We start from the raw sequence: 12,744 nt of genomic DNA, 5'->3' as shown, positions 1-12,744 counted from the left end.
AGGTTTTTGAAGGCCCGGCTGAAAATTTGGGGTCTTTCTCCCACAGCTGTAACTATCTATTCATTTTCTTGATTAAGATAATTTGATCAAAGCCATAATTTTTGATATGCAATATGAGCACATACGAATTAATGGGGAAATTTATAACGACCTGGGTGGGAAATACACACATGAAAAGATGGTGAACATCATTAGCCAACAGGGATTTCAAATTAAAACCATAATGAGATATCACTAGCCACCTGTCCAAAATGCCTAAAAGAAAAATATAGTGATAACAGCAAATGCTGATGAGGATGTGGAGAAACTGATCACTCATACATGGCTGCATTGCTGGTAGGACTGTAAAATAATACAGCCACCCTGGAAACTCGTTTGGCAGTTTCACAAAATTCAAAATTAAACATAAAATTGCCATATGATATAGCAATTGTACTCTTGGGTATTTATCCCAGGTAAATGAAAACTTAGGTGATGTAAAAACATGTCAATAAATATTCACAGCACCTTCCTCGTACTAGCAAAGATTGGTACCAGCCTAGATGTCCTTCAATAGGTGAATTGTTAAACAAATTGTGGCCCACACATACCATAGAATACTACTCAACAACAAAAAAAGAAGCAAGCAACTTGCAGGAATCTCTAGGAAATTATATTGAGTGAAAAAAGTCAATTCTAAACTAAAAGGTTGCATATTGTATGATTCCATTTATGGAACATTTCTGAAATGTCAAAATTTTAGAAATGAATGTTTAGAAATTAGTGGTTGTCAGTGATTAGTTATGGGACAGGAGCTGCTCCCAAAGACCGTTGGTATAGTTATAATAGGGCAACCTGAAGGAACTTTATGGTGTTGGCACTGTGAAGTATCTTGACCATGATGGTAGATATAAAGACCTACACAACTGACCAAATTGTATCGAACTTAATGCACACACACACACACACACACACGCCTACATCATACACACATAAAAAAAGGGTACAAGGAAAGTTGAGTAAGATTGGTGGATTGCATCAATGTCAATATCCTGATTGTGATCTTATGCTATAGTTATGCAAAATGTTACCATTGGGAGAAACTGAAAAAATTGTACAAGAGTTCACTCTGTATCATTCCCTACAACTTCATGTGAAACTACATTTATCTTAATAAAAATATAATTTAAAACACAGAATAACGTTATTTCAGCAATTTGGTTATACAGATTTGAATCAAGTAGGTAAGAAATGGATAAAAGGAAGTAATGAATTGGAGAAAAAATCATAAAAGAAGCATGAAAGTGTTGGTAAATCTTGGTGAGTGGGAGTTAAGAAAGGTTCAGTGATAGTCTCAAAGTTTCAAGAGAATTTATGTTAGAAGAAACAAGAGAAAAGAGCTAACTTGATTGGCTGGATAGTTTCATTCATGCTAGGTTTATTTGCTGGTGTGTTTTAACATTGCTGTTGGGAAAAGGAATGATATACGGGGCCAATTTTAAATATTTATTTGTATGCATAACAAAAATAAAATAGAATGGATACTATGCAGTTATAAGATAGAAACTAAAGCTTGAGAAAGAATAGTTTAAGATTTTCCATCCAAATCCTCATTTTAAATAGTCTTTCTAAAATAAAGATTTTTGCATTCCTGTGTTTATGTTTGCATTTGGTTTTAGGACTATATTAATGACATATGTGATAATATACATGAAAAAGAAAAGCCCATCATAAAAATTTTATGACCTATGTATAATATAAATTAAATATTATAAATTTTAAAAACTAATCAATGAATAACATCATGCATCATTATTATGAATTAAGTATCCAATTAGAAAAGTCTTTTTACAATAAAAAAGAATGGAATCATGCCATTTGCAGCAACATGGATGGAACTGGATGGTATTATGCTGAGTGAAATAAGTCAGTCAGAGGACAGATATGTTTTCATTCATATGTGGATCTTGAGAAACTTAACAGAAGACCATGGGGGAAGGGAAGGAGGAAAAATAGTTACAAACAGAGAGGGAGGGAGGCAAACCACAAGAGACTCTTAAATACAGAGAACAAACTGAGGGTGGATGCGGGGTGGGGGAGAGGGGAAAATGGGTGATGGGCATTGAGGAGGGCACTTGTTGGGATGAGCACTGGGTGTTGTATGTAAGCCAATTTGACAATAAATTATATTCATAAAAAAAGGAAAAGTCTCTTTAAAGTGTATGTTCAAGATAATGATTTTCAGATAATTTTGTCTTAACATACCTGAATGATAAGATAGTATTCACTTAGTAATGGTGACTCACTAAAGCCAATATTCTTTTTTTTTTAATTTTTTTTTCAACGTTTATTTATTTTTTTGGGGACAGAGAGAGACAGAGCATGAATGGGGGAGGGGCAGAGAGAGAAGGAGACACAGAATCGGAAACAGGCTCCAGGCTCTGAGCCATCAGCCCAGAGCCTGACGCGGGGCTCGAACTCACGGACCGCGAGATCGTGACCTGGCTGAAGTCGGACGCTTAACCGACTGCGCCACCCAGCGCCCCTAAAGCCAATATTCTTAATTGTGACCCACTAAATGAAAATACATACACCCACATATTTGACATTTCACACTACTCCTAGTGTTATTTTCTTCATAACAAAACTTTTATTGTCTTCTTCTAATCCTACTTTTAATGCGTGCTCTAGGACAAGTAATCAATTGTTTGACATTAAAGAGAAAAACGTTTTATGCTATTTTATTTGAAAAAAAATGGTGCAAGAAGTGTTTTCCAGAAACATTTCTAGATCCTTCACTCAAAGATGCTGCCAGAGATGTTGATATTTTAAAACAATCAGATTGGTTGCTGAGAGCACTATTTTCTTGCCAAACTTAATACTAACAAATGCTCCCTGTAGAATTTTCATAGAAAGACTAAGCCTGGTAGCATTGTTCAATAAAACAAGTAAAAATAAATGGCAATAATTCAATAAAGTATGGCAGCCGTGGAAGGAAAGTCTTTAAAAGCAAGGTTTAAACATTTCTTAAGGATCTCCTGATGTTTCATCTCCCAGTAGACTAAATGTGATGAGGAGCAGGGACCGATGTGTTAACCTACCAACCTACCATAATAGCATGACAGATGCTTCCTACCTGAAGGGGTCATGCCTGGGAGAGAGAGGACCAGGAGACTGACAGAATGCCCGGAGAGAGTATTGATCCACTGACTCTTTTCTGGTAACCATTACAGAGACATGAGTTGACAGTAATTAAAATGACTTACACACTGGGATGGTTTCAAACTCAAATCTTCGACTGAAGACACCATAGCCTGCTGCTGTGCGTGCTCGAATTTGGAAGACGTATACTGAAGCTGGCTTCAAGCCCTCTGCAGTTACAGTTGTTTCTTTAGATTTGATAATTGTATAGCTGGTTTCTTGGTCCTTGGATTACACATGTACATACAATAAAAAAGTCAACATGTGAATTACTAATGACAACAAAACTTAGAATCATAAATCAGAAAATAAATCAGAAACTAATAGACTTGCTATTAGTACACATACAATCTTTTAGAAAAAAAAAACTATACATCTTAGGTGTGCTATCTATATGATACCTAAAAGTGTTTTCTAGAACTCAAAATTAGTGGGTAACATGTTCTCCACTCATCCACCATACTTGTCTTTGGCAGAAATAAATTTGTAAACTTTTAAATATGATTTTCAGGAGATAAAATTTTTTTAACATGTATTTTTTTTGAGAGAGAGAGCATGAAGGGGAGGGGGAGAGAGAGAATCCCAAGCAAGGTCCACACTGTTATCACGAACCCCAATGTGGGGTTCAAACTCACGAATCATGAGATCATGACCTGAGCCAAAACCAAGAGTCAGTCACTTAACCCACTGAGCCACCCAGGCACCCCTGCAGGAGATAAATTATTTTACAGACTCTATTTTAGTACTGGTATTCATATGTGTATGTTTCTTATAAATATTTTATTGGAGCACATCTAACATGTTGCCTGTTCATGGAGTAAGGTGACAATGTTTCATATATCACCAGGTAAGTCTTATGCTTTATATCTTCAGTGAGTTTCATTTCTAATTATATTTAGGGCTCGGGAGAAGGAATGAGTACTTGACTGGAGAAATTTAATTTCAATTCATTAAGTCCAAGTGGATTACTAAAGAAAAAACTGCAAATAAACTTTTTTTTTTTAATTTTTAAACACTTTCTATTTTTTCACGTTTATGTGTTTGAGCTGGATGAGTAGTGAATGGAGATGCAGTGAAAACAAAATCACTGTAAAGATAATTTTAGAAATGAAAACAAATAGGAAACTGTTCCTATTTTGACTGCTACCAAAGTCTAGACTAACTGTCCGTAATTTATCTCTGAGATTACCACACTGAATAGAAAATCTTAGACCTACAAAGATCTAAACACACAAAGTCCCTGTTTTGAACTTTCTTCTCCCTTGTATTTTTCTGTGTGAATTCTTGGCTAACGTTGTTTTTGGCTGATGGTGTTTCTACACTTAATGCATTTCTGATGGATATTAAAGAATGAATTCATGAGAGATAATGGTCAGAGATTTTTTTCCCTCTGTTTGTGGGAACTGTCTCTAGTTACAGTATCTTGATTGATGACTATAAACCATCACTTTCAAGATATTTCAGAGAATTTTATTTTATAATTAAAAACATGTATTGATTATTTTTTAAAATATAATGGGAATAAGATGTAAAGGATTTTTTTCTGAAATGAAAAAAGAATTGAAAACAATATAACAATTCTTTCTCAAGACCTCTAATAGGGAATATGGTTATTAGTTAATCTTAATACCACTATTAAAATGCAAAATAAATGCAAACCATGCTTTCATGTTGCATGTAACTTCAACTTCCCTTGAAATTTACAATCGATAGCAGCATGCCATGTTGTGACTTTAGTGTGGATACTGAAATCACATGCTAAAATAACACAAGTTCATGTTTACTTTTATCTTCAGTTTCCTTATCTGTAAGATTGGGTTAGAAACTGATGCCTGGATAGTCTCATAGAGATACTGTAAGAATAAGTAAGTAATGCACATGAAAACATTTAATAAGCTATAAAGCTATGTTTTCATTGCCATTATTATTTGACATTTTTTCTAATTGGACACATCAAAGTCCACTGGCAGTCATGTTCTACAGAACATGTACCACCAGTAAAATCTAAACTATACAACCTATTAGCATTTATTTGTTTTAAAGCAGGTTTACCATTCTTCATTTAATATAGTCAAACATATAGAATTATCTTAGGGTTAAATGTATCCCAATTTCCATCTAAATAGAAATGTTCTAATTTTTTTTAATGTTTATTTTTGAGAGACGGAGACAGAGTGCGAGTGGGGGAGGGGCAGGGAGAGAGGGAGACACAGAATCTGAAACAAGCTCCAGACACTGAGCTGTCAGCACAGAACCTGATGTAGGGCTTGAACCCACGAACCCTGTGATCATGACCTGAGCCCAAGTTGGATGCTTAACTGACTGAGCCACCCAGGGGCCTGGGATATTCTAATTTCTAATGCAAATAGGCTTTCTGATTCATTCTATGTGAAAAATTATTTTTTTTAAATTTTTTAATTCACAGATTAAATTTAATTGCCGAATCTTTATGGTATAAGAAATATTATTAGAGTCTTACAAAGAATTTAAACTAGGGTCTTTAAAGCCTATAAAATTTTACCTAGTAATGTCAGTCTTTTTCTTTATTCCCATTCACTGACTTTCTCCTATATACTCTATTATCCCTTCTCTACACTAGGGAAAAAGCAGTAAAAAAGCACACAATTTCTTGATGTGTTCCTTTTAAAAGAGGTAAACTATTACTAGAAACTATTGTACTTACTCATGCTCTCTGGCTGCTCAAGCTTGTGACTGAATATGCAAGAATTATATTCAATAAGATTAGTGAGAATTTCAGTGAGAAATGTTACTTGCATTTTTTTTAAAGATAAGCTGGTGTAAAAATCTAGACAAAACCAAAGTTTCTAATATATTTGTTATAATTATGATTTTTGCATAAAATATTGACATTTATTGGGGTGCGTGGGTGGCTCAGTCAGTTAAGTTTCCAATTCTTGATTTTGGCTCAGGTCACGAGCTCATCGTTGGTGAGTTTGAGACCTGCACTGGGCTCCGTGCTGACACTGAGACTCCTGTTTGGGATTCTCTCTCTCCCTCTCTCTGCCCCTCCCCTGCTTGTGTGTGCTTTCTCTCTCTCTTTCTCTCTCAAAATAAATAAATAAACTTAAAAAAAAGTTAACATTTATTATAGAAATGGAGAAGGTTTTTTTTTTTTTATAAATGAACAAGGAACATCAGTGTTAGAATTCAAGTCATGCTGTTGTCTAATGAAGAGTGTAAATATGGATACACAACTCAACTTCAATTTTTTCTTCTTTAAAATGGGAAGAATTATTTATCAAGCACAGTGTGAGCACATAGAGATGGAGATAGAGATGATGTAAATAGCACCAAGCTCAATCTCCATAACATAACAGTTTCTGGTAAATTTGACTTGAGTCTGTAGCATGATGGCAAATTTAATAAAAAGAGAAAAAAATTAAAACCTTCTTGTAAATTCCTAACTATTGAGGGATGCTTGGGTGGCTCACTCAGTTAAGCGTCTGACTTTGGGTCGGGACATGATTTGCAGTTCGTGAGTTTGAGCCCCACGTTAGGCTATGTGCTGACAGCTCAGAGCCTGGGGTCTGCTTCAGATTCTGCCTCCCTCTCTCTGTGCCCTCCCCCACTCACACTCTGTCTTTGTTTCTCTCTCTCAAAAATAAACATAAAAAAAATTAAACTCCTAACTACTGAATTCAGAATTGATATGTTTTGTAAAATTATTATAAGTTGATACTTTGGCCAAAAAGGGGGGAAATTCCCATTACAAGGAAACTGGCATGCTGCTCCTTGAAATAATGCGTGATCTAATATCAATTGCACAAAATGACACAACATTCTGATTTATATATTAACATTATGTGTATCTCAGTGGTTCCTTATCTGAGTTCTAGTTGTACTTTGTCTCTCTGGGGTAGTCAAACGCTATATAATCAGAGGGACTCACCAAAGCATGTATCTAAGGGATTGAAAACCAAAAATGCACATTTTGAATTACCTAAGTAGCTTCCAAAATTTGCTTCTGTCCCACTCCTTTTAGTCATTGCTGTACTATAATTTCCTTCATATCACAAACTCTACATACACATCTTCAACACCCACGACCATCAGGCTGCCAAATCCTGGTCAGGGCAATGGCTTTTGCTGCCTTCATACTCCTGCTGAGCAAATGAGCTACATTCCCCAGCTGCTTAGCAAACACTGTTCACATGCAGCGAGGGGAGGGCCTGGGCAGAAGGAGCCAGCTGGCAAACACCCTGCCAAGGGGCAGCTTCCCTTTGCCTCTGCCTTTAATTAAGAGATGGCAATGGGCCCATCACCATGCAGGAGCAGAGAGGCCCAATGACCTCTATTAGAGCAGGGCAATCACAGGCAGAAATGCCAGCTGGCAAATGCATGAGCCCTGGAAAGCTCTGCCACCTGTGTCTGGACAAGAGCCATCCAATAAAACGGTGGTGTCATTCTGAAGGTTCAAAATGAGCTCTGGAAACCTATAAGCACCCCCACCTCAATACATGCTATAAAAACTCATTATCCTTTTTTTCTCCTTCTGAAAGTGTTAAAAAAAAAACCTTTCATGTATTTTATTAGTATGCTCAATAATTTTGCTTGGCAAAAATTTCTGGGAATTAATATTTTCACTGTAAAAAGGAAAACACTGACCAAAAGAAGTTAATGACTTCCCCCAAATAACATATTATATAAAGGTTTCACTGCTTTTAACGGATGTAAGTGGGCAACTTTCTATTCATTTACTGAAACTATGTACAGAAATATTTTTCCCAAATTATTCTTTCTTACATTGAGTTATGCAGATAATAGGATGTATTAATACAGCATTAAATATAAAATATTAAGCACAGAACTAAGTTTTCATGAAATAAGTATATTTAAAAAAATTGAACTTTCAAGAAAATAATGCCACATGTATAAAATTCATTAGAAGGAATATTAAGAGAAAGACTCCCCCACCACTTGGTTGAGAAACTTTTTTTTTTTAATGGAAGCAGTAGCTTACAGAAAAAAAATGATAAATCCTTGCATTTATTGAGTATTACATATATGAGACTTATGTATATGCTGAGGAGTAATAGTGAAAACAATGAAAGATTACTCATAAGGGGGTAAAATAGGATAATATCATTAGAAACAATAAAGAAAATCAAACCTTGGTTCAACTAGTTGCTTCAGGGGAAGAAAAACTATAAAGAAAAATAACTCCCTGTCAAAGTTTAGTCCTCTTGCTGTTGAACTTTATTTCATCTAAGATGTATATTCAAATAAAGAGTTTTGGTGCACCGCTATTTTTCTCTGATTTTTTTAATACTCCCTTTTATTTATCTAGTTTTTTTTTAAAGAAGGCTCTATGCCCAATGTGGGGCTTGAACTCATGACCCCAAGATCAAGGATGGCATGCTCCACTGGCTGAGCCAGCCAGCACCCCTGGGGCATATTTATTTTTAAATGCCATTATGCATTTCAGCTTTTTAAAAAATAAACTCAATTTACAATAAATATTTAGAAACTTAAAATATTTACAAAATATTCAGTCTACATATTCAGCTTTGTGTTAGTATACCATATTAAAATTTATATAAAAAAAGTAAATAAGGAATGTAAACCTTAATTTAACAAATTATTTTTGGATACAGCATGCATTTAAATTGTAGACCTCTAGAATTTACAATGCAATTTGGACTACTACTCCCAGAAAAACAAGAATCAGTGAGGATTATTAATGTAACCACATTTTCCTTGATTTACCTTCTTACTTTTTATAACAAATAGTATAAATGAGATCCCAACACAATATTTTTTAAAATTTTATTTTTAATAATCTCTCCACCAACTGTGGGGCTTGAGCTCACAAACTCAAGATCAAAAGTCACATGTTCCATCAACTGAGCCAGCCAGGTGCCCCTATCCCAACATAATTTTGTCTCACGGGTATTTGAGGATATATTTTTTTATGAAATAGAAGTATCTTCATTTATGGTCTCTAATGATCTAATAGTCATTTGTAATGCTACCAGCAAGTCATTCCTAGAAGGATGACTACTTCAAAAGTAATAATTAACAGTTTATTCACCTATTTAGAAAATCAACATAAGAACATTTTATAGGCATTCAAAACCTAGAAAGAATGTGTAGACAGCCCCTTTGTCCCCCACTACTGTTTTTACCCTCTGTCATTATCTTTTGGTAATTGTTAAATCAGTGAGTGAAATAAGCAATTAAAAAAAAATCTCTATGGGGCAGCTGGGTGGCTCAGTGGGTTGGGCCTCTGACTTTGGTTCAGGTCATGATCTCATGGTTCGTGGGTTCCAGCCTGGCATTGGGCTCTGTGCTGACAGCTCAGAGCCTGGAGCCTGCTTCAGATTCTGTGTCCCCCTCTCTCTCTGCCCCTCCCCCACTCACGCTCTCTCTCCAAAATAAATAAACATTACAATTTTTTTAAAAAAATCTGTATAATGCTAGGCATTAATTTAACGTATTTCAATGTATTTACCTATACTCTTCCTTCTACACATGTACACAGAATGTTGAATTTTTAAGTAACTTTCATTAATAGAATATAAGTACTTTTTCTGATATTTTTGCATTAATACTAGGAAGACCACTTATTCCCTCTCTCTTTTCCGATGTCCTAGCCTGGACAATTTCTGTGGCATTGCAAAGTAAGTTTTTAACTTCTTCCTACCCTCTTCACTATCCTCTAAGAGAAGGAGTAATGGCTCCATGAGGTTAAGGAAAGCAAATTGAGCAGGTGTGGCTGAGTCCTTTCTTTTTCTTTTGGGATCTGCTTCTCTGCATATGTTTCTAATCTTTTCTACTCCTACTTACATAGGATACATACTCTCAGTCAGAGTTTCCTACCCATCAGTGATAGTCTGGTTTGAGCACACTTCTATATCTCCTCTACTAGAAGCCAGGTTGTTTTAAGGAATGTTTGCTATTCAGATCCAGACTCATTAAAAAATCAAAGTAAAATGGGGGGTGGGAAGTGTAGGAAGACCCCTGGTGACTACATATCCAAGCTATGTACTAGAGTTCTGCTTTAGAAATTTAAGTTCACCTTTATATTCCATCTGTACTATTTCTTTATCAATAGCTCACTTGGTTGTGAATTCAGGAAAGAGAAAGAAGGATAACTATTGCCTTTAGATCTCACAACTATTATGTCAAAACATGCAAGAGTGGGCCTAAGGAAATAAGAAATTGAGAAAATGTAGAGAATGTGAGGCATACAATTCTGATTTTGTGCCCTCAAATTTTAAAATAAAGTTTACAATACAGTATTAGATTTTTGATATGGATTTTAAAATTATATTTTATATTCATATCTTATCTACCCATATCTCTTTAAGAGCATAGATATTATGCAGCATTAATGGCCATAACCATATGTGTTTTTCCCTGTTGTACATGGCAGTCACTGGTGAAGGTCAAGAACTTAAGTGCAACACCTCAAAATGTCCCATGACTTCATGTTTTAATACTGTGAAACCTAATTAAGCTTATTAGACTCTATGGCAGTAGTGTGCAGCATAAACTATTCGGCATTAATGGAATACAAATAGAATGCTCCCTATACACGTCTAGCCTCCATAATCATGTCATTGATCTACACACAAAATTGCAACATACATTTCTAAAAATTGGATAATTGCAGTTGCTAAAGTGAAACAAAGAAGAAGGAGGAGAAGGAGAAGGAGAGGAAGGGAAGGGGAAGAAGGGGGGAGAGGGAGGGTGAAGAGAATGAGGAGGAGAAGGAGGAAAGGAGGAGAAGAAGAAAGGACATTCTTTATTCTATTAGTCTCACCTTCTCAAAATATTTAATTTCATACTCCAGGATGATTCCATTGGGGCGATCTGGCTCTTGCCAAGACAAAGAGATACTGTTTTTTGCAATCTTCCCCTTTTTCACATTGGTGACTGGAGAGGGGGCTGCAAAATAGTATAAATAAAGAATTGCATGATTAACAGAGTCCTGAAATTACAAGGTGGTATAATTTGTAATGACATTCTTAGTATATAATATGATTATACATTAACAATTTAGCAAAAAACTGAATAAACAATTAAATTTTCTTTTAACCTGAAAACAATTTTACTTTCTCTATGTAACAAAAATGTTTATAGACTGTAAAGTGTGTTACAAATATAAATCAAGTATCTTGAGAATTTTTTTAAAACTATAGTCATATAGAATCCTACATCTACATTTTTTCTTTGAAGTTTAGAAACATAAATGAACTATCTTACTCTCCTTATGGAATAAAGATGTTTTTGATGACCTTATATATCTTCCATGTTTCTAAAATGTATTGACTCTGTATAATATATCCCATTAAGCTAGTACACATGATTATCTATATTACCATATTTTCACAACATTAAGATTCTTTTATAATTTTATAATGATATGGGTCCTATAATCCTTGATAAAATCATATCTTAAATATAGTGAGGGTTGCCTTCAAACATGTTATTAAACTTGTAATATTTCTCGAAAACAATAGCAGAAAAAAATCTGATCTGAAAGATTTTCCTCTAAAGTAAGGAGCAAGAAAATGATGCCTATTCCTACAACTTTTACTAAATATAATATTAGAAGTTATAGCCCAAGCAATTAGGCAAGAAAAGGAAATAAAAGACATCCAAATTGGAAAATAAGTAAGTGTCACTATTTGCAGATGACATGATACTTACTATATATAGAAAAAGCTAAAGACTCTACCAAAAATGCTATCAAAACTAAAATTAATTTAGTCAAGTTCCAGGATATAAAATGAATACACAGAAATCTATTGTGTTTCTATACACAAATAATGAACTACCAGAAAGAGAAATTAAGAGATCATAGCTACAATGACATTAAAAAAGATAAAATACCAAAGAATAAAATTAATCAAAGAGGTGAAAGGTCTGTATAAGACACTGAAGAAAGAAATTGAGGACAACACAAATAAATGGAACGATATGCTGCACTCATGGACTGGAGGAATTAATTTTGTTAAAATGTCCACACCACCTATAGCAATCTACAGATTCAGTGCAATCCCTATCAAAACATGAATGACATTTTTCATAGAATTATAACAAATAATCCTAAAATGCATACAGAATCACAAAACACACCAAATAGCCAAAGCAATAACAAAACCGGGTGTATTATACTTCTTGATTTCAAACTACACTACAAAGATACAGTAATCAAAATGGTATGATACTGGAACAAAAACAGAAATATAAATCTATGGAACAGAACAGAAAGTCCGGATATGAATATACACAATATGGCCAATTAATTTATGACACGTGAAGAAAGAACATACAATTGGAATGGACAGTCTTTTCAATAAACCAAGTGAAAGGATGAAACTGGACTATTATCTTGCACCATACACAAAAATTAACTAAAAATGCATTAAAGACATGAATATAAGATTTGAAACTATAAAACTCCTAGAAAAACATAGACATTATTCTTAGTGATTTTTTAAGATATTTTTACCTCCTCAGGCAAAAGCATAAAAGCAAAATTTTTAAATTTTTTAAAATGTTTATTTTTGAGAAAGAGAGACAGAGAGAGAGAGA

The 12,744-nt window shown here is 34.4% G+C and overlaps 1 protein-coding gene across 7 annotated transcripts in view; it reads right to left on the bottom strand.

The window, feature by feature from the left end:
• The window catches only part of EPHA5 (EPH receptor A5), a 355,806-nt gene that overhangs the window by 88,339 nt on the left and 254,723 nt on the right, over nucleotides 1-12,744 (bottom strand). For all 7 annotated transcript variants that reach the window (XM_023253073.2, XM_023253075.2, XM_023253074.2 and 4 more), the window contains 2 exons: nucleotides 10,967-11,091; nucleotides 3,246-3,405 (listed from right to left, as the gene is read on the bottom strand). In XM_023253073.2, coding sequence (XP_023108841.1) covers nucleotides 3,246-3,405; nucleotides 10,967-11,091 — 285 coding nt within the window. The remainder of the gene's footprint in view (nucleotides 1-3,245; nucleotides 3,406-10,966; nucleotides 11,092-12,744) is intronic.

Source organism: Felis catus, chromosome B1 (genome assembly GCF_018350175.1).
Source record: "Felis catus isolate Fca126 chromosome B1, F.catus_Fca126_mat1.0, whole genome shotgun sequence".
Lineage (NCBI taxonomy): Eukaryota > Metazoa > Chordata > Mammalia > Carnivora > Felidae > Felis > Felis catus.
The sequence above is the reverse complement of the archived record's forward strand: the minus strand, read 5'-3'. Positions and strand labels throughout refer to the sequence as shown.